The sequence below is a fragment of the Acanthisitta chloris genome, unplaced genomic scaffold (assembly GCF_000695815.1).
Source record: "Acanthisitta chloris isolate BGI_N310 unplaced genomic scaffold, ASM69581v1 scaffold14564, whole genome shotgun sequence".
NCBI lineage: Eukaryota > Metazoa > Chordata > Aves > Passeriformes > Acanthisittidae > Acanthisitta > Acanthisitta chloris.
The window spans coordinates 2,131-23,938 of NW_008667728.1; the positions used below are offsets into that span (position 1 = coordinate 2,131).

A 21,808-nucleotide genomic window follows, 5' to 3' on the forward strand; every position below is an offset into this window, starting at 1 on the left:
CTGCTGCCACGACCAGATGGGTGAAGACGTCAACGTGAGCCATGGATGTGCACCAGCACACGAGCAAGCAGGTGAGGTGAGCCCCAGCCGCGCCGGACGAGCACAGGTGAGCCCACAGCAGTGAGTAAGCGTGAGCCCAGGATGAGTGAGCACGTGAGAGCCCTACACGGATGATGACATCCACAGTGAACAAGCGAAAGCCCCACAGCAAGCCACCCTCATCCTCCCCCTGAGCGTGTGCCCATCCCAAGTGAGTGAGCATGGTGCTCCAGAGAGCGTGAACATGAGCTGACGGCGAGTCCAGACCCGTCGGCGCACAGCGAGCAGGATGGGTGGCACAGCATGAGCGCCCGCGCACACCAGGGCACAGCAGCAAGCATGAGCGAGAGAACGGCGGGGAGGGGGAGCATCCGTCAGCACCGGGTGCAGTGGGGGCAAAGCCACCAGCAACGCGAGAGCTACGGGACATCTGCAGGGGGGTGAGCACACAGAGCGGGAGGGCAGTGAGGGAACAACCATGCGTCAGGAGCAGGGCACCCATTGTGAGGGGCGGTGTGCGCTGGCAGGAAGGGGTGGGGGGCACAGCCCACCCACCTGCAGCACAGGGATGGGGCAGGAGCGTGCACAGAAAGCTGGGTGTGCATGGGATGCAATCCAGGGGAGTGCATGGAGCATTCGGGACATCAGCACAGAAGCTTCTAGGATGTCAGAAGCCAAGGGAGATGGGCACACTCCCAGCACAAGGAGTGGGGAATCTAGGATGCCAATGGTGCAGTGAGAGGGATGGGGCGTGGAACACTGATTTGTGTGGTCTGGGCCCAGAGCAATGGTGGCTGTTCACAACAGTGACACGGTGCAACAGGTACAAGGACTTTGTGGTGGTCGGTTCCACAGACAGCAGACACAGTGTGCTGAGCAATGGTGGCTGGAAAGCACATTTAGATGGGGAGAGGAGCGAGGCCGGAGCCTGCACACATACACAGGGAACAGAGGCTACACCTACACTAGACACGGGACGGGGACATGTGTGTGCTCACAGCGAGGGAACACTCATGGCTGCACTAACAGCGAGGGTGAGTGTGAGGGCAGGACTGTGCACACTGCGTGGTCAGTGTGTGCATGGTGTGAGAGCGTGCGGAGAGGCAGGCTGCAAGGCAACCAACACAGCTAAGAGCTGCAAACGCACCCTGCTCCACCCGGGGCCCACGGCTTCGCTGCCTCCCCTCCCTCCGTGCCCCCCGCAGCTCCCAGGTGCGCTGTTCAAGTCACACAGACACAGGGTTTGGGAACTGGAGCAAGTGGGGCCCTATGCCAGGTGCTGGGCTCTGCACAGCACCACTGGGCACAGCATCACTGGCACCAAACTGGAGGCCCAGTGGTCAGGGACTCCGTGCCACACTCAGGGGACGCAACCCCAAGAAGAGGAAGAGCCAAGTCACTGGTGCTGTGCACATATTCTTCCCAGTAACGAGCAGGAGCTCTGCTCACACACACTGTACACACACACACGAGTGCATCCATGCACACTCCTACATGTGCAAGGAATGTTCTGTTGCCAGGTACTCCCCCATGCACGCACAACCTGACAGAAGCAGCTCTCAGCACCATGATGTCCCTGCACACGCAGAAGGTCCCTCCCACACACACACTCCTGCATCCCCCGTCACCCTGCCCTCCTACCAGCACAGCACAGGTCACCATGCAGGAGAGACTGTGGGGTCAGGCTGCCGTCACCTGCTCCCTTCCTCCTGAAAATCCACCCCAGAACTCCCAGGCCCCCCCTGCCGCTTACCGTGAAGATGTTGGAGCGCCGCTTGGACTGCTTGCGGATGGGGGTGGGGGTGTTGGAGGCAGCGATGGTCTCGATCCGCAGCTCCCGCTGGCTGATGCTTGGGGTGGAGGGCACAGAGGAGGAGTAGTCACTGAAGGCTCCTCCACCGTTGGTGGCCTGGGGCAGGAGGAGAGAGGACAGTCAGAGAGAGACAGGCTGACTTGGGGCACGACTGCAGGAACACTGCTTGCCCACGCAGCCTTGTGCCAGGGCAGGGCGTGCAGCGCAGGACTAGAACAGGGTGACATCCATAGAATCCCAGAACAGTTTGGGTTGAAAGGGACCTTAAAGAACATTTAGTTCCAACCCCCTGCCATGGGCAGGGACACCTTCCAGTACAGCAGGTTGCTCCAAGGCCTATCCAGCCTGGCCTGGAACACTTCCAGGGATGGGGAGTACACAGCCTCTCTGGGCAACCAAGAAAGACAGGCACTGCTCCTGCCCAATGGAGCGACTTGCAAAAGCCTTTCCTGTCTTTCTGCTCTAGCTTTTCTATCCATAAAATGTTTAAGTTTTGAAATTGACAGTGAAGGGCAGCAAACAGCCAGACGAACCTGTCTGAAGCCCTTCCAGACACAGGTATGGAGTGAGGCCCAGGGCAGTAGTGACCATGCAACCCTGCCCAGCAGCACTGGCTCTGCTCAGTGGGGAATGGCTAGGGCACTTCTGTGTGATCCCAGAATACAGGACCAGGGTCACTCCCCTTGGACAGTGAGAGCCCTGCTCTCTGCTAAGCCCATTAGACACAAGGCTGCGAGGCCACCCAGAGCCTGCCTGGCTCCAAATCCCACTCATTCCTTCCCTGTTTCATAAGGACAGCCACAGTGCCAGTTGGGATTGTGTGTCCCCAGGACTCCAATCTTCGCCTTTCCAGTTGCATTCCAAGCTCACACTCGTGTGTGAAACTCATCTCTGCTGCTGGTTTCAAGGTTTATCCAAGCAGATCCCAAGGCTCGCACACATCTCTTGTGCCTGTGGACCACCATGGTCTTGGCTGCAGTGGCCTGTGCCGGCGAACACCAGGGACAACACTGTGTCTTCACTAACACCTCCCTGGACTTCATGATGTGGGAAAGATCCAACCGTGCACCCATATCACCAACACATCTCCTCCAGACAAGGCTGCTCACTCCCACTCTGCTCACGCCACCTCTGCAGGTAGTCACCTGGACAGGAGCTGACAGGAGCTCCCAGAAGCAACAGCTGCATGGAAGGATTTCAGATCTGCAGCCCAGGACATCTCACTATGACACAGCATGTGGCAGCCTGAGCTCCCTGGCAGTTCTGGAACAGTATTTCAGAAACACATGGAGGAGTGTCTGCTCCCAGCAAGTACTTTGCTGATGCACCTGAACAACTACCTGTGGTCACAATCGGAATCTGAGAACACAGCGGGAGATGGAAACTTGGTAAAATACATGTGGGACAAATCCCTTCCATTAGTTTGGAATGGGTGGAAGAGCTTCAACAACGCCACAGGGTGTCTGGGCAGGGCAAAATGCAGCTGGAGTTAAAGGGCCAGTAACTCCTGGTGTAGTGAGGTCTGAGGCGGAACAAGGAGACTTGGGAAGGGCTCTGAGTGGGAGAGTGCAAATGAATGGCAAATACCAACTTGGTGGGAAGAGGGGAGAAGCCAGAGCAGCATATGGACCATAGAATGGGGGCACTGCGAGCTGAGCAGGCAACAGGACATGGGCTTCCACGAAGAAACACCAACACCTACTGCTGCAGCTCCTGAGCTCTGCCAGAATGTGCCGCGGCAGGCCAGGGATTGCTGTTACCAACTCAGATGCCCCTGGGGCTTCATTTCACTTGCAAACTTTAAATTTCCCACCTCTTCCATCTGCTCTCTCACTGACATCTGGGTGAAAGCCCTCCCAGTGTCCCCAAACAGCTTGTGCAGGAAGGCAGACCGAGGCCATTGGAGCAAATCCATGACACCAAGCAACCCAGAGTGTGGCAGGGATGGCAGCAGCCCCCGACGCCCTGAGAAGCACCCAGTTCCCTCCATCTGCCTGCCAGGTACCTGCATGGGGTACCTGCATTACCTTCTGCCAGCTGCTGGGAACCAGTTTCCTGGCAGAAAGACAAACTCCCATCCCACAGCAAACACAATGGTGACTCACCCACAGCCTGCGGAACTCCCACAGGCATCCCAGAGGCCCTGAAGAAAGACAGAATGGGGCAGCAACAGTGAGGAGATCAGGTGGAACAACTCTGCAGGTGCTGCAAGCACCCACTGGCCTGAGAAACTCCCACCTCATCCCTATAGGCAAGGGCCAGGAGGGAGCAGGGTGGGAGTCAGGGCCAAGTAAGGGATGGTGATCCCAAACCCATCCAACCTGCTTGCCCAGTGACAGGTGTGGGCAGGAGAGGAGAGCCCAAGGCAGCAGGCAAGAGTTTTCCCTGGGGCTGCAAGGTTCCAGAGAATTCAAGGTGCCTGCTCCAACGGGTGTAGACTCACACTCCATGAGCCACAAGGAAGGCCTGAGAGACTGACCCATGTGCCCAAGGGAGTGCAGGACTCCAGGGCTGGCCCTGACTCCCCCTGTGCCAGAGGACCGAGGACCAGGGAGATGCTGAACATGGTACCTGGGGTCAAGGACCAGCTGAGCACATCCAGCAACTCAGGAGAGCTGATGGAAAACCTTCACCATGGCTGACCTGCTCCTACTGCTCTTCCTACAGCTCCCTTCCCTCCCCACAGATGGAGCAGCATCTTCCAGGCCCTGGGCACTGCTGCAGGATAAAACTCCTGAAAGCAGAAATGAAACCACGGCCTTTGGCTGGTTCCCAAGAGAATCAACTGTGCAAGGACACCAGGACACCTCCACAGCACCACTGTCCCACGAGAAGGGAGTCCTCCAGACTGATGACAAAATCACCAGATCTGTCTAGGGTCTCCCCTCTCCCAGTAACCATGCTGGACCGATAGACCAGACAACCAGTAGCCAATTCCAAAACAGATAGTTTGGCTCAGACAGTAGCATCCAGCTACTTCCAGAAGAGATGTGCTCAGGACCAGAGGAGTGGCAGGGCTGGCTCCCAGTTCCTGCCTGCCAAAAGCAGCCCTTTATGGGGGCCCCTTGTTCCCATTCCTAGGAAAGTGCCTTCTCCACTGGCACCTCCAGAGGACAGAGAAGCCCCTACAGCACAGGCCAGACCAGGCCCAGAGCAGAACATCCTTTCCACCTCAGGTGGCATCACCATCTCTCTGGGCACAAAGCTATGCAGGGAAGCGGACCTCAATGACAGATCCGGGCAGAAGGCTGAGGGACAATCCAGGGGAAGAGAATGCTCACAGCACCCAGAGAGGCAGCCCACCCAGGGAACAACACAATCCTGAGATGGGACAGAGCAGCGCTGGCACCAGACAGGGCAGTGGCTGCAGGTAGCACCTCTCAACACCAGAACCAGGCCCTGCAGGTACAGAGCTGTGGGCTTCCAGGGTCTCCTCCTGCCCCCAAATGCCAGTCTCATCATTCCCACAGGAGGTATTGGGAAGAAAGGAAGAATCTTCTATCCCAGTGTGTCTCACCTGCATGCACCAATACCTGCAGCACAAGGCAAACAAAAGCTCCTAACTGTGTTCTTTGTCTGGCTTCTCTCCATCTCATCTCCATGTTAAACCCTGTGCTCCCAAACCCTTCCTTGAGAGCCTTTTCCCTGTCTTCCCTGTGCCAGTTCCTGCTCTCTGACTTGCAAAGACAAGTGAGAAGCCCTGGCAAGAGCACCAGGCCCTCAGGTATGACAGAGCACAGCTCTGCTCTGCAAGCACCTCATCACTCTCCCGTTGGTCCTTCCTGGCAGGCTGCAGCCTGTTCACCCCCTCCCAGACCTGTCCCCTAGGTATTGGCAGTGCTGGGAGCAGGGGATGGCTGGGCAATGCGCTCACCAATACCCACCTGGGCACTGCTCCCTGATACTCACCTGGGCACTGTGCTTACCAATACCCATGTAGACACTGCTCCCTAATACCCACCTGGGCACTGTGCTTACCAATACCTACCTGGGCACTGTGCTCCCTAATACCTACCTGGGCACTGCTCCCTAATACCCACCTTGGCACTGTGTTCATGAATAACCACCTGGACACTGCTTCCTAATACCCACCTGGGTACTGCTCACAGCTGGATGTGTGCCCTACCCCATAGGCAGCCCATCCGTTGTGCGGGCTGCTCTGCCCAGGTCCCTGTCAGAACCATCAGCTGTGGGTGAGTTTGTTTTCCAAAGCCAGTTGGACTTTCACTGAGGACAGTGGGGAGCAGCTCAGGAGCCACACTCCTGAGCCCATGCAAGAACAGGGAAATACTTCATGGCATTTTAGGATCACTCACCATTGCTTCACACTTTTTAGAAGTGCCTTTTGCAATGGAGAGGGACATGCAAACACCACAGTAAATATCACTGCACGCATCACTGGGACCGAGAGGGTTTGCGGAGAGGCCACACAAGACCCCGGGAACACATATTGACTTTGACTCTCCCTGTGGGGCCCAGATTCGATGAGGGCAGGAGGGACACGGCGCAGGACAGGCACAGAGCAGGTCTGGGAAGGGGAAACAGGGAGGATGCTCAGAGGGACACAGTCCTGTGACACTGCTACAACCAAGCCATCGAGCCGCAATCCCTGCGAGCTGCATGCTGCATTACTTCCCTTCACAGCTCTGCTTCCCACCACAGCTCCCTACGTCCCTCCAGCCAAGCCAGGAGCACAGCAAGGTACAGAGAGCAAAGGTCTGTCCCCGAGCAGGCAGCCAGCATTCACCTCTACACAGACGTCGTCTGCAAGCCGTGCTGGGAGATGCTCTGTGGGAAGGAAAGGAGAGGAAAGCAGGGACGGATCTGAGCAAAAGCCTCACAAAGCTCATGACATGCAGTTAGAAAACTCTTCCAAAATTTGCTTCCCCATGGCCAGTCCTAAATCCACCCCTTTTGCTCCAGCACTGCCTTGCCTTTAGGAGCTCTTTCCTGTCACACCTGTGTATTTTATGTCAGGTTTGGCCCACCTCTGTACTCTTTCCTCAGATAAATCAGCTGAGTGCTGATCTTCCTCCTGCCTCAGGATCTCTTCCCTCCCACTTGTCTTTTGCTGCTCCTTCAGGTTCCTTGCACACTCACATGGATGACAAACTGGACTGGGGGGCTGGGGGGGCTGGCCACCTCTCACACAGGGAACGTGTTTTCAGCTTCACTGTGAATACACTGCCTGGCACAGCCAGTACCATTGGCACATATTTGTTGGGACCCTTTTCTCATGCTTTGGACATGGAAGAAAACACTAGAACAAGTGTCCCCAGGTAATGCTGTCCCCTACTCCCCTTCCAGCACAGGCAGCCTCTCCTTCACAGCCAGGCTCTGACCATCCACAGTTTGTCACTAATAAAATCCTCAAATCACCAAACACACTCGAATCTCTATTTTCTTGCAACTTCGCTCTCCACCTTGGATGTCTCCCATTGAATCATCCCTGGCTCACTGGACACGAGTGAGCTCTGACAGAATCTGGCCATGCAGCCTCCCCTGCCAGCTCTGGCTGCTGGCAGCCCATTCACCCGCAGACAAACTTAACCTGAACTTGCTGGTGTCCAGGTGACCCAGACGACCAGGAAGCTGGCACAGGTCTCTGCAAAAACCTGTACCCGCCCACTCACAGTTCAGCCTTAGGAGCCTCTACAGCCAGTTATAAACTTCACAGGGGCATTTGAAAGTCCTCCGTGTAAGGGTACAGCTGGTGACTGCAGACACAGCTCAGGTCTGTGCAAGGACAGGGTCCCGTGGTGGGGGCACAGGAGTCCTCCCAGGGCTGGGAGGCTTGGATACACCCAGAGCTTCAAAGCCAACCCCCTCATGAAAAACCCATCGGCTACATGGGCTGTTCCTCAGTCTGACAGCACCATGCCACAGGCAGATTTCCTGCAGACCCTGTCACAGATCCTGTGATTCCATATGCTGGTTGCTGCAGAGCTGCAATATGCTGGCTTGAGTGCCCTGGGGAGCAGTAGAGTCCAGGATCATTCCTTCCTTTCTCACCAGTCACCCACTCAGCATTTCTGTGGGCACTGGGAATTCAGCAAAGCCCAAATGCACTGAGGTGGCTGCCCAAAGCATCTCCTTCCCCAGCCCCTCACCGTGGAGCCTGTCTCTCCTGCCTCAGCTCTGCTCCAGCATCATGGAACAAACACCTACGACACCACCATCCTCCCAGCACGGAGACCCTGCCAGCCCCTACCAACAGCACAGAGCCCTTCTGGCAGTGAGGAGGAGAGCTCCTTCTCTGTTCTACTCCTTCAGCTCACCACAGAATTCCCTGCTCCACAGGTACCTCCCTCAGAAACGTGCATCAAGACCATCGTCTTTCTGAATCCAGGGGGAGCAGGACTGCGGGCAGCTGTGTCCACCTGTCCTCCAGGGCAGCCAGAGCAAGACCCTCTCACAGACCCCCTGTACTGCCCCAGAGCTCCCCACAGACAGCTCACAGCATTGCTCTGTGTCTGCAGAAGCCTGACAAAGTCTAAGGACCATGAGCCAGACCCAAAGGTTTAGATGCAAAACTTGACCACACGGCAAGCATCAAACTGTGAGAGAATCACGGAATGGTTTGGGTTGAAAGGGACCTTAAAGCCCTATACATCCCCCCCCCCTGCCATGAGCAGGGACACCTACCACTAGACCAGGTTGCTCCAAGCCCCATCCAACCTGGCCTTGAACACTTCCAGGAAAAGGGCAGCCACAATCTTTCATAGCTATGGACAGAAGCACAGGATGACACCACTCTGCCCTTCCCAAAAGACAACCCAGGGCAGCCTAAGGCTGAATGTGTTGGACACTGAGTGAGCTGACAGGTGTGGAGAGCACAAAGAGTTCCCTGGCTTTCCCTGTTCCCCACCTGGTTGATGTGGACAGAAGGAATGGAGGCTGCGGAGACAGACGAATGGCTGGGTGAGTTGGGCAGAGACTTGCAGGGGCCGATGGACAGCTGATGCTTCTTCCGGAGAGCCACCACCTTCTGAGCCACTGGAAAAGGGAGAAAGGGACAGGGTCAGAGTTCAGAAAGCAGCTTTCTCCATCCACAGACTTCTGGAGGGCTTCAGGGAGACCCAGGCCCTTCCCCTCACTGATGCCAACACCTGGGGCTCAAATTGTGCCCTGCTGTACTCACAGGAAGGATTCTGCAGAATGCCCAACCCACAATCCTGCTGCCAGGGTGGGCCAGCCGTAGGGACAGGCCACAGACAGACTGTCTGCACTGCTCAGGATGACTCCTCAGAAGCCACCCACTCTCGGGTGTCACACAGAGCAGTGATTTCACAAGGACACCATGGAGACACATCCCAAGCCCTGGGCTGCTGCAGGAGAATCCCTGGGCAGCCAGAGTCACTTCTGAGTCACCCCTTGTGGATGCTCCAGGAGACAGATACTGAACTGCACAGCCTGGACAATTCCACCTCCATCAGTCTGGGCCCTTGTGATCCTCACAGGCTCCAGGTATCCATAAAACTAATGTGAAGAGTAACTCTCCCAGTTCCTGTGACCTCGCTGGCATCAACAGCCCACAACTGCATTTTGCCCTTCTCAGTCTCCTGCCTTTTCTGGAAATAAACACCTTAACCAACAGCAGTACAGCAAACAAGCTGTCCTGCTGGGAATTCAGGAGAACACATCCACATTCCAGGTTTTCTCTTGCACACTGGCCAGATACCCTCACCATCAAAGAAAAAGCAATCTTCCAGATGAATCCAACTGCAGGCACTGGGCACATCCCATGCCCACCCCAGCATGCCTCATGCCATGCAGCCATGCAGTTAACAAAGCTGCCACGTTCCTTTTCCATTTTGCACCACACCTGTGGTGTGACTGAACTCATTTGGAAAGGTCAGATGCCAACAGCAACTGCAGAGTCCTGGCATCTTCGCAGCCATGGTGCCACATCCTGGACAGACCTAACCAAAGATCCACACAGCCACTGCTGCTGTTCTGACAAAGCTGGGAGCCTGTCCAGACTCCCAACCTAAACATTTGTCCCATAAACAGCAGGAACCCATCCCACCCCCACTAAACAGACCATATTAACCTTTTGCTTTCCTGCTCTCCCCACTCCATTCGCCTCTCTAGCCAGCTGCGTCCACTGTGGAAGCACATCTCCCCTCCCAACAGTGGCTAGGCACACTGCAAGCTCAGGCACCCCAAGGCCAGGGAAGATCCAGAAAAACTCCTCAGTCTCTGCTGTCGTGGGCAGGGAGCCTAGCAGAGGCTCTGCCCATCTCCCACCCTGTATCACTAACGAGGAAATAACAATGAGGCCAGCAAGACCACACTGGTGGAACACCTCCCCAGCCCTGAACTGAGGCACCTTGAGGAAATCTTCACCTGTGTGCCAGGCACAAGCTCTTCCACTTCATGAACATCAACCAGACTTTTCCAGGATAATTTCTGCCATCTCTTACACCAGCCTCCAGGATCATATGGTTATCCCAGTGTCTCTGGTTGCCACACACAGCTCTGATGTACAACCAGTGAGGCCTGCCCTACCCAGACCCACAGTGCCTGGCACACATTTGCCCAATGTTACTGTGGTGCTGCTGTGGGCACCAGCACCACAGCATCACTCAGTATTCCAAAGCCAACCCCCACACCCCAAGACTGGAGAGAGGAGGAACATGCAAGGGTCCCCAGTGACACACCATGGCCTCTCCATTGACATGCTCCAGCCAAAACCTCCCTGAGATCCAATCCCCACTGTCCTGGTAGACACAGCAATGCTGCCCATCACCCTGATGGCCATGAACAATGTCACACCTCAGCTAAAGGGACACCTGTTGTCCCATCAGGGCTGCAGAAACCCAAACAATCCCCTGGGCAGGGGAGGCAGAACCACCCTGAGTGTCCACGCTGGAGCCCAACTGGCAGCCCAGCAGCTGAGGAGGATGGAGGGCAGCAACACCTCCAGCACCTCAGCCACAGGTTCTGTGGGCTGTGAAGATGCTGTCTGTCCTCTCCAGAGCCCAGGGCAGTGGGAGGGGAGGAGTGTGCACTTGGGATCTGCTGCAGATCTGAAGCTCCAGAAGTCACCCACAGCATAGGGCGGCATGGATGCTGTCCCTCCTGTGCCTTTCCAGGTCCAGGCTTGGGTCATTCCTCCTCCTCAGGAATGTCACTGAGGCAGTCACAGCCAAGGGGCTCTTAACAACCTGTTCCCTGATCTTTGCTTGGTACAGAAACATCCTTAAAATGAAGCCCAAGAGCTGAGGCCCCACAACACCAATGGCTCCTTGCAACTGTCCTGGCATCTACTGAACCCCAGGAGATTTCTGCACACAGGAAGCATGAAGGTAATTCTGAGAAGAAAGATCTTTAACTGGACCTCTCCGGAGCCAAGTGGTTGGAAGGCATATTCCATACCAGCGCCAGCCTCAGTGGAGGCTTTACTGTGAGGGGACCGTGGTGACCACCCTAGGGCAGGCTCACCCTTGGGGAGTCTTGAAGCAGTACCAGACACTGCAGGACACAGCCCAGCCTGGGGCACTGTCCCTGCTCATGCCACGGCCACCCCATCCTCTCACCACAGCAGCTACTGTGACATCTGGGGACTTGGGAAGGACAGAGGAACACAGTTCCCACACAAACAGCAGTGTCTCTTGCAAGGAATTCTGCCAGTACACATGAGAAACCATCAAGGAGGAAGTGACCCCTGTTCTCCTGCCATGTGTCCTCATAGTGACCTTCAGCAGTCCCTGACTGTGGGGACACAGCTTCCACAACAATGGCCTCAACACCATCAGATACATGCTGTAACTAACACGCTTGGTCCAGACCCAGCACAGCACAACCACACACAGCTCCAGACTCCAGCCCCAACACCCAGGACCTGCTCTGAGGAGGAGGTCTCTGCTCCCCTGCCTGAGCTGCATGAAGGGTCCCTAGTGCTCTCCTGCCTGAGCTGGGCAGAGGGTCTCTGCTGCTCCTGCCTGAGGTGTGGTGGCACCACAACAGCCAGGGCCACCCAGTTCTTGGAAAATCCCTGAGCAGTTGGTTAATGCAGAGATCCCAGTTTCTCCGTCTTGGAGCATCCCACACACTCCACAACACCACACGTGTGTGGGAAGAGCCATTCATGAACACTGAGGGACAGGGTGGTTGCTCCCTCATAGCTCCCAGCTCCCACACTGCTCTCTCCAGAGCTCCAAGAGCACTCGTCAAGGGCACAGACACCATGGCACCAGCCACCGGGGCACACACCACGACTCCCGCACAAAGGGACTGGTCTGGTTTGGAGAAAGCACAAGAGATGCAGGATACAGCACCTCCTTGTGAATTTTCCCCAACAACTAATGAATAAAACTATGAATAAAATCAGTAAGAATTCCTTAAAATTTGAATTCATCTGTCTGGGGCTTCCAGTACAAGCTCTGTCCCAACCTGCAGTCTCCCATCTGGGATCTTTCTCCATGTACATGGGTATATAGTTACTCCCATAATCAAGTCCCCTTTCAATTTTCTTGATTTCCTGAATGGATGAGCTCTTCTAATGTCTTGTATCAGCTATTTTTTCCAGCTTTTGATTAATTTTTTGTAGTTTTTCTTTTTAGTCTTCTCAGTCTGTGTCCTTTTGAAGTGCTGACACCCAGGTTAGATCATGCTCCAGCACCTCCTCCTGCTGCCCTGTATGGAGGCATGAATACACCTGGATTTCCACTAAGTGCTCCTGCTTCCCCTCCCAGGGACAGCCTCACCCTCCCAACATGGCTGCCCACGCTCCTTATTCATCCAGCACCAGCCTATGCTCACATCAACACCAGGTTTGTGTGACCAGTCTCAGACTGCCACATTCTTGGGTTTCCTCAGCCTTATGGCTCCTCATGGGGATGACCCCATTCCATTCCTCCTCCCTGACCCCTTTTTATGGGCCATGGCTGAGTCCAGACAGGGATGGAGCCCAGCATTTCACAGGTGTTTTGTCCTGGAACACGAATCCTGCCCAAGCCCCTGAGCTCCATACAGACCCTCCCTCACATGCTGAACACAGACCCTGCCTGGCCCCTCAGCTCCACACAGATCCTTCCATGGAACACAGATCCCCAGCAGCACTCCACAAGACAAGGAGAAAAGGGACAGGAGAATCACAGAATCCCAGACTGGTTTGGGGTGGAAGGGCCCTTAAAGCTCATCTAGTTCCATTCCCTGCCATAGGCAGGGACTAGACAAAGTTGCTCCAAGCCTTGTCCACCCGGGTCTTGAACACTTAGCATAATGGGGAGTCCACAGCCTCTCTGGGCAACCTGTGCCAGTGCCTCACCAGCCTCACAGGGAAGAATATCTCATCTAACCCTGTCCTCCCTGAGCTCAAGGCCATTCCTCCTTGTCCTGTCACTAAGGGAACACACAGTCCCATTTAGGGCAGGGTCCTGGTTTATTTAAGCAAATTGCAAACTCCCAGGAGATGGTGCAGGTTCCCTATCCCTCCTCAGTATCACTGTCTCACAGACCCTGCTCCAAGCCTAAGCAGAAATCCTCTCCCACACTGTTCCCACAAGGAACAGCTGGCCCATCCAGCTGTTCAGCTGCTGTTCCTCTACTCCAACACTCCCAGGTCCTGCTGTGACTCCTCCTCTTGCCTATGCAAGGCCACCAAACTCCTCTCTGTAGCCCAAGTCCTCACAGGCTCACAGACTGCTGTGCTGCCCTATGGAGATGAAACCATCCCCTGCAGCCTCTCTGCCCACTGGATGAGCACCTGCCCATGGGGTAGCCCCTGTAAGGGGGGTCAGAACATGCTGCCCAGCCCTACTCTGCAGCCCCTCGTGCACACTCACGTGCTGCCCACCCACATGCCATACAGGGATCCTTACACACACACAAAGCACATCCTGCTCCTTGCACCAGATCTGTGTGTGTAAAGCAATGTCACTGCACACAAGTGGGCGCCTGACATGCTGGGCCCAGGGTAGGACGTGGTCAGTGGTTTCAGGGGTGTAAGCCCCTCTGTGGGACTCCGTTGCTGCCCTGTCCTGCCCAGACACCCTGCCCCAACTGCAGTTACCGTCCTGGAAGACCCTCTCCACGTTCAGGCCGTAGGTAGCACAGGTCTCGTAGTATGTGCAGCGCTTCAAATCGTTGGAGAGCTTCCGCGCCCGGGAGTCATCGATGACCCTGGGGTTGGTGGCACTGATGGCATCTGCAAACCAAAGGGACAGGAGGTTAAAGTGCAAGGACCTGTGTCCCACCTATCCACAAGTCTCAGGACACTCCTGGCCTCCCTCCCTCCCTCCCTTCATACCCCATAAATGCCTGAATTCACAATATCCCATGTTTGTAGATAAATGGATGAATGCCTGTAAATGAACCTGACTCAACACCCTGAACCACCCAGTCAGCGACGTTTCAGCAGAGGCAGAACTCTGTGGGATGTGGGGGGGGCAAGGCCAAGCAGCCCTAGCTACCAAGTGAAATGAATTTGTCACTCTCCATTGCTTTAGGGCTCATGGCCAAACCCTGTATGTAAAAAATCCCAGGGAGAAGTCCTCCTGGGTTAATGGGAAAGTTAGCTCTGCTGGGATGTCCCCACAGCCTTGGTAGACAGCTCTAAAATACAGACTCAATTTATATCCCAGATGGCCGCCAAGTGCTGCCTATTTTGGAAAAACCTCTTTCCCAAGAGGAATCCAGCTCCTTGAAGACAAGCCAGGGACAAGAGGGGCCTGCAAAGAAACCCTCTCAGGAGGGGTTGAAGGAGCACTGTGACCCATGCTCTTGGGGGTTGTGTGACTGTACCAAGGCTGTGACCTCACCTGGCTCTATGTCTGGGACAACAGTGGACACCAACCCCCTGTCACTTGTCCCCACTCCTGTGCCTCTACAGCATGTGCTGCCACCCCAGTCCTGTCCTGAGCCAAGATCACTCAGCCCTAAAATAATTCCATGATCTTTAAACATCCTAAATTTAAAATCTTTGTTCTACTCTTAATCCACAGTTTGGAGCAGACCCTCTGTGACTCCCCCTCACTGTCCCTGCCTGTCTTCCCAGCCTCAGAGCTTCTTTCCTGTCACACTGCTCAGGAACTGGGTCCTGCCAGGACAGTTTCCTCACATCCATGCCCTGCTCCTGCTCTCTGCTGTCACCCAGACAACACTGCAGCCCCAGGCTCCCTCCTGCCTGTGCCAGCAGAGCTGGGTGAGACAGCACCAGCAGGTCCGAGCATTTTTAAGAGGAAATTTGCTCCACGAAGTGAGGCAGCTCTCCACAGAAAAGCTGAGATGGTCTGAGCAGGAACCCACTCCTCAGGACCCTGGGCTGGGGCCTCAGCGTCCCTCAGCCCCACACCGGGCTCACAGCCCAGGATCCCCGATGTGCTCACAGGCCTGGCACTCTCCTGCCAGTAGGGACACGTCAACAGAGCTCCTGCCAGGACCAGGGATGTGGGGGGAAGCCAGGGCCCCATTCTCACCCTGTGTGCCCACCAGCACCATCGGCACCTCCGCCGTGTTCCGGTAGCTGCAGAGCCTCAGGTAGTAGTTGTAGACGGTCTGGAAGCTGATCTCATCCTCCAGACTGAAGACAAACACCACAGCGTCGACCCAGGCAGCGAACTGAGGAGACATGGCAGGATTACAGCCCTGACGAGCAGTCGGAGCCCCGGACACGGAGCAGTCAGCAAGGGCAGCCACATGGCCAACCCACAGGGCACTGTGCCTAGAGCCCCATGCTCGGAGCAGTCAGTGAAGGCAGTCACATGGATGGCTCCCAGTAGGCAGCTTGGCAGGTCCCTCCCCAGGATGGATGGGATGGGCAGAGACTGTACGAGAGACAGGTCTCCTTCCTGGAGTTCCGGGTGGCCCCCTTCATCTCGAATCAGCAGCAAGTAGCTCTGACCATCCACCACAATCTCCTTCTTAAACCGGCCACCTTGGGAGGAGAGCAAAGCCGCTGGTCAGCGAGGGTGGAGCAGGCAGGGGACACACCAAAGAAGGGCCAGGGGAGCTGCAGAGCCAGATGGGAGCAGTGGAGGAGGCACAGGGACAGGGGTCACCCTCAACACCAGGAAGAGGAGCAGGGACCCAGCTCACCCCCAGGCACCCTAGGAACCAGACTTTACCTTCCGGGGACTCCTCCTGCACGTAGGTGCCAGTCAGGTAACGGTGCACCAGGGCTGACTTGCCACTGGACAGGTTCCCCACGATGCCCTAGAACAGAGACACATGTCACCTGTGTGCCCAGCACGTGTCCCTCCACATGAGGCAACCCCTTGTGAGGTGACACTGACACTGCCCCGGCACATGCTGATGAGGGGCAGAGGTGTCTCCAGGAGAACACAGGGATATCGTGATCCAGCCCAGTACTTGGTGGGAGTACTGATGGGCTCAGCTGGGCAGAGAGCAGCTGGGACTGAGGTGCAGCTGTCCAGATGGAGGGTGGTGAGGGCCCTCAACCTCCCCCAAACAGACACAGCCCCGTCAGCGCAGCATCAGCTCTTCCCACAGCCCTCCCGCTCCCAAGTCAACCCAGGAGGAAAAAAAACTCTTCTCCCAGCCCACATATTCCCCGTTTTGGGGGGGCTGCAGCGCTGGACAACACCTGCCTGGAGAAGGAGAGCAGAGACCATCCACATGCTGAGTACAGGCACATTGTGTGCTCGTGTGCAGCAGCACTGCATGTGTCTCCCAGCAGAGCTGGCGGTGATGCCCACACGGAAACAACCAGCACCAACGTTCAACAGAGCTGAAGGATAAAGATACTGAGCACCAAATTTAACAGGGTAGAAGCACATCCAGCTGGGGTCTGCCGGTCTGCACCACCCTCGGATTTGCTATGAAATGCAGGTGGGTGGTAACAAGTGACAGGACAAGAAGAAACAGCCTTGAGTTGTGCCAGGGAAGGTTTAGGTGGGATATTAGGTAAATTTTTTCACAGAAAGGGCTGTCAATCCCTGGCACAGGCTGCCCAGAATTTAACAGGGTAGAAGCACATCCAGCTGGGGTCTGCCGGTCTGCACCACCCTCGGATTTGCTATGAAATGCAGGTGGGTGGTAACAAGTGACAGGACAAGAAGAAACAGCCTTGAGTTGTGCCAGGGAAGGTTTAGGTGGGATATTAGGTAAATTTTTTCACAGAAAGGGCTGTCAATCCCTGGCACAGGCTGCCCAGGGCAGGGGGAGAGTCACCATCCCTGGAGTCCTTAACATGTGGATGTGGCACTTCAGGACATAGTTTAATGGTGAACATGGTGGTGATGCTGACTGACAGTTGGACTTGATGATCTTAAAGGTCTTTTTCAGCCTTAACAGTTCTGTGATTCTGTACAGCTGCACACAAACAACCACACACACAGCCACACTCACACCAGTGCCAAAAGACATGGGTGAGGAGTGGCTGGGAACACTATAGCTGCCTCTACCACCAAAGAGAAGTTTACAGCCAAACTTTTCCAGGCACAGGGATGAGGTTGGCAGGTGAGTCACCACTAGGCAGGTTCTCCAGCTCTCAGCCAAGTGCTCTAACACTCCCACTGCTCTGGGTCCTGTCCCAGATCCTGCCCTGGGCCACCTACACACTCCCGGTGAGAGGCAGAGAGGCACCAGCCCCATGGCAGCCACCCATTCTGATGGCACAGACCATGCTACCAGGTGCAGGACACAGTCCTGTGTGCTGACACCTCTTGTGCCCAGACAGCCAGCACCCGGCAGGACTGGGGTGCCAAGAGTCAGGACTCTGGAGCACAGACCAACAGGCTCCCATGGCATGCCTGGGCTGCACACACTGCTGCCAGGGCTGTCACTGCCACAGCAATTACAGATCCTGACAGTGTGTTCAGGCAGGTGAGAACAGGGAGAACAGACTGGGCTGTTCTTCTCCCGGGACATGTGCCTCTGGAGCCACACAACCTATGCAGACACAGGGCTGCATCAACACTGTGGCTGAGTTACAGACAGCAGCAACAGCTCATCCTCGGACTGACCCCTCCCTGCCCCCGGGGTCGGACTGGGTGGAGACAGTCACAGAATCATGGAATCCCAGACTGGTTTGTGCTGGAAGGGACCTTAAAGCTTGACTCATTCCACCCCCCACCACAAGGAGGGACACCTTCCACCAGACCAGGTTGCTCCACGGCCTATCCAGCCTGGCCTTGAACACTTCTAGGGATGGGGCAGACATAGCTTCTCTGGAAAATCCATTCCAATCCCTCACAGGGAAGAATTCCTTCCCAATATCCCATCTAACCCTGCCCTCTGGCAGTGGGAAACCATTCCCCCTTGTCCTGTCCCTCCAGGGCCTTGTACCAAGTCCCTCTGCACCTCTCTTGGAGCCCCTTTAGGCACAGGAAGGGGCTCTAAGGTCTCCCCAGACCGCTCTCTTCTCCAAGCTGAATACCCCCAGCTCCCCCAGTCTGTCTCCAGAGCAAAGGTGCATCAGCCCTCAGAGCATCTCTATGGCCTCCTCTAGACTCAATTCACGCAGGTCAACATCTTTCTTGTGTTGGAGACCCCTGACCTGGACACAGCACTCCAGGTGGGAGTACTGAAGGTCACCACAGAAGAAACTGTGAAGACTCCTGCACTGGGCAGGCAGATTGGGAGCTCTGTGCCAGGCTGGCCATGGGTCCTCGTCCTGGGGCCACCTCTGCCAACATAGCAGCTCCCAAGGCTGCCTGGCAGTGAGGGCCCCACACAAGATAAACACTCCAGTGGCATTTAGCTCTAAAACTTGGCCAGAGGTTGCAGTTACACTTTGTTTGCACATAGTCCAAACCCTGACCTGCGTCTCACTGAAATCCACCTGCCCTGCCCTGTCCTCTAGCTCACCTGGAGCTACAAACCAGCCCCCACAGAACTGACAGTCCTGAGGAACAGAACCCCCAGGAGGCAACAAACTGGAGTCAAACAAGGCGTGTATGCACCACGGGCACCTCTGTTCCATGATTGTTGGGGGAAGGAGGGAATGCAGTCAGCACTGTGCTGCATTGCCCAGTGCCAGGGTCAGAGGATGAGTCCTGCCAGAAGGCACCAAGCAGTGCCTGTCTGCAGGAACTGCTCACTCACAGCCTCCTCAGCCTGCAGCACTGGGAGGGAGCTTCGGGGGAAAACCAAGGTGGGGAAACTGCTGAACATAAATACATCAAACTGTTCCAAAAACACCTGGAGAAAGTACCCTGAATTCTCAGGAACATGAGTAGGGCGAGCAGTGAGACCATCACCTCCTGCAGGAGGGACAGAGCACATGGAGTTACTTGAAAATGGGAACGGAGCAAAGTCTGGGAGCATTTCTTGCTGGGATCAGTTTTGGGCCCCGCACGAAAAGAGAGAAAATGAGGGGCTGTAAAGTGTCCATGGAAAGGAATGGAGCTGGGGAAGGGTCTGAAGCACCAGCAGCAGCTGAAGGAGCTGGAAGGGCTCAGCCTGGAGAAAAGGAGGCTCAGGGAGGACCTTCTGGCTCTCTCTAACTGCCTGACAGGAGGTGCACCCATGCGGGGGTTCAGGCTCTGCTCCCAGGGAACAAGAGACAGGACAAGAGGAAACAGCCTCAAGCTGTGCCAGGGGAGGTTCAGGTTGGATATTGGGAAAATTCCTCCTGGAAAGGGCTGTCCAGCTCTGGCACAGACTGCCCAGGGCAGGGGTGGAGTCACCAACCCTGGGGGGATTTAACAGCCATTGGATGTGGCACTTGGGGACATGGCTAGTGGTGGCCTTGGCAGTGCTGGGGAAACACTTGGACTCAATGGTCTCTGAGGCCTTTCCCAACCCAAATGATTCTGTGACCCCATGAACCAGGACTCTGGAGAGCTGCATCAGCCGGATGAAATCCTGGAGCAACAGAGATCCCCAGAGGTCATGGAAAACATGGGAAAAGGGCTGTGCTACTTGAGAACTAAAAGCTTTGGGATGGTTTAGCTCGCAGCAAGGCTTTGGAGCCTGCAGAGCCTGAACAGACAGAACAGCTGTGAGGATGTTTCTGAAAACACATTTCACAGCCATACTAACAAATAAATATTCAAAGTTTGTTTTGATTTTCTTTGAGCTGCAGGTAAGAAACATTGTGGCAGGATGGTGCTGGATGTTCTGCAAAATTAATTTTGTTATTTCGCTTCTTGAAGTAATATTGGAAAAAGTTAATCTTACAAAGGCCCAAGAGAGAAAAGGCCCAAGGGAGAAAGGGCTGAAGGGGACATGCCACGAGCCTGACAAGGGAGAGGAAGGCTGGCACAGAGCACGCAGGCAGAGCAGAGTGGGAGCACATCATTGAGGGCTCTGAGAACAGACACAAACAAGGAAGCACCTGTAGCATCCCACTCACCCCGACATGCCCTCCAGGCCTCCCCTGTGCCCACAGCACAGACTCTGTACCACCCAAAGGGGCAATGTCAAGGCCATGAAAACGTGGGACTTCCTTGGGGATTTGGGAAATCTGGGGTATTCGAGGCACAAGCTGCAAGTACTCACCACCTTCAGCTCAGGCACCGAGCGACTCAGGGTCCATTCCTGGCTGTTCACAAACGAATCTGCAGACAGAGGGGAGAAATCATCAGGTCACCATGGTCACCCTCGAGATCCCAACAAGGATCCTGCCATGCTGACCCTGTTCCCTCCAGGAAGATTTATAGCTCTTCCTTCCCTTTCACCTTGTTCTGCTGCCCGAGGTCCCGACATTGCCTGTGTCCAGCAGCTCTAACAGCAGGAGCCCTGGGTGGGAAGGAGCGGACGACCCAAGGGCAGTGCTGGCTGGGACACTCCTTCCTGCCCTGCAGGAGCACAAAAATCCCTTCAGCGTCCCCTGTGCCGAGGCATGGGGGGGGGACAAGGGAAGCACCAGGGACCAGACACCCTTTTGGAGGGCAAAGGCTGCACAGGACAATATAACCAAGGGCAGATGCCAGCACCTCGAGGTGTGCTGCAAGCTGTGTGGATAAGGAGCTGATGGCAGGATATCATCCACATTCCCGACTGAATGAGAACACAATTAATTGTTGCACATTATGGAATTGGCAGCATGCTGCAATAGGCTTACAGAGGCTGCAGCAATCTGGCACAGCTTGAGCGGTGCAGGAAACACCCCGATCCTGCCACAGGGCTCCCAAAAGCTCATTTACATCCCAACCTGCTCCAGAAGCTGGTCAGACAGACTTCCCAAATGAAACCAGGCTCAGCAGAGGAGGAGTCAGAGCCTGGAAAACACCTCAAGTCCCAGAAGCAGCCAGCAGCACCTCCTGACAAACCTGAGACCACACTCGCTTTGGAGGCCGAACCCCTCCACCAATGCTGGCTCCAGGGCAGAGCCCACAGGAGCAGCACTGGCTGCGTGTTCCTTGTGTACAAACAGAAAGCTCTCCCAACCTGCCTCCACAGCCCTCCATAGCCTCCAGATCCTACTACCTCCATAGAGGATCTCTGTGGCCTCCTCTGGACTCACTCCAATACATCAACATCTTTCTTGTGCTGGGAGCAGTGCTGGGTTCCACAGCACTGACAGAGACCACCAGGGCCTGTCCTCATCACAGCTCGTGTTCCAGCCCTTGTAATTCCCCAGAGGAGGTTGGACACACAACAGTACCAGCCCTTCCTCCATCTCCTGGCTAAAGCCTCATCTCTCCCACCTCACCAGCACCGGTGGGAGATATGCAGCCCAAAGCTGTGGGGAAGAGCCTGCTCCCACTGTCACTGCTGGAGAGCTGGCTGGGCTCTGTCCTTCCTGGCCCACAGCTGCTCAGTGGCCACGAGGGGACAAACCATGACCTGGCACCGTGCCTTTGTCCCAGCTTTGTGCAGCCACTGGCACTCATGGGCCACAGCACACTCCTCCATCACGTCCCAGAAAGGTGGGAACACACTGCTTGTATCTGGAATTTACTTTCCACAGCTGAGTGAGGAACACTCCTTTTCCAGGAGCTACAGACACACAACCCCCAAGCCTGCTGCAGGAACACAAGGTTATTTATAGCCATCCTCAGGGCTCTGAGGTGGAATCATTTCTCCAGTGTCTTTCACCTG

The 21,808-nt window shown here is 55.6% G+C and overlaps 1 protein-coding gene across 1 annotated transcript in view; it reads right to left on the reverse strand.

Annotated features, from left to right (window-relative positions):
* The window catches only part of LOC103800255 (arf-GAP with GTPase, ANK repeat and PH domain-containing protein 3-like), a gene marked incomplete at its 5' end in the record, with an annotated part of 22,253 nt that extends 1,931 nt beyond the window's left edge, over nucleotides 1-20,322 (reverse strand). Inside the window, 7 exons of the mRNA XM_009072625.1 lie at nucleotides 1,793-1,948; nucleotides 8,721-8,848; nucleotides 13,872-14,006; nucleotides 15,277-15,418; nucleotides 15,631-15,734; nucleotides 15,925-16,012; nucleotides 20,264-20,322. Coding sequence (XP_009070873.1) covers nucleotides 1,793-1,948; nucleotides 8,721-8,848; nucleotides 13,872-14,006; nucleotides 15,277-15,418; nucleotides 15,631-15,734; nucleotides 15,925-16,012; nucleotides 20,264-20,322 — 812 coding nt within the window. The remainder of the gene's footprint in view (nucleotides 1-1,792; nucleotides 1,949-8,720; nucleotides 8,849-13,871; nucleotides 14,007-15,276; nucleotides 15,419-15,630; nucleotides 15,735-15,924; nucleotides 16,013-20,263) is intronic.
* Nucleotides 20,323-21,808: the final 1,486 nt, after the last annotated feature.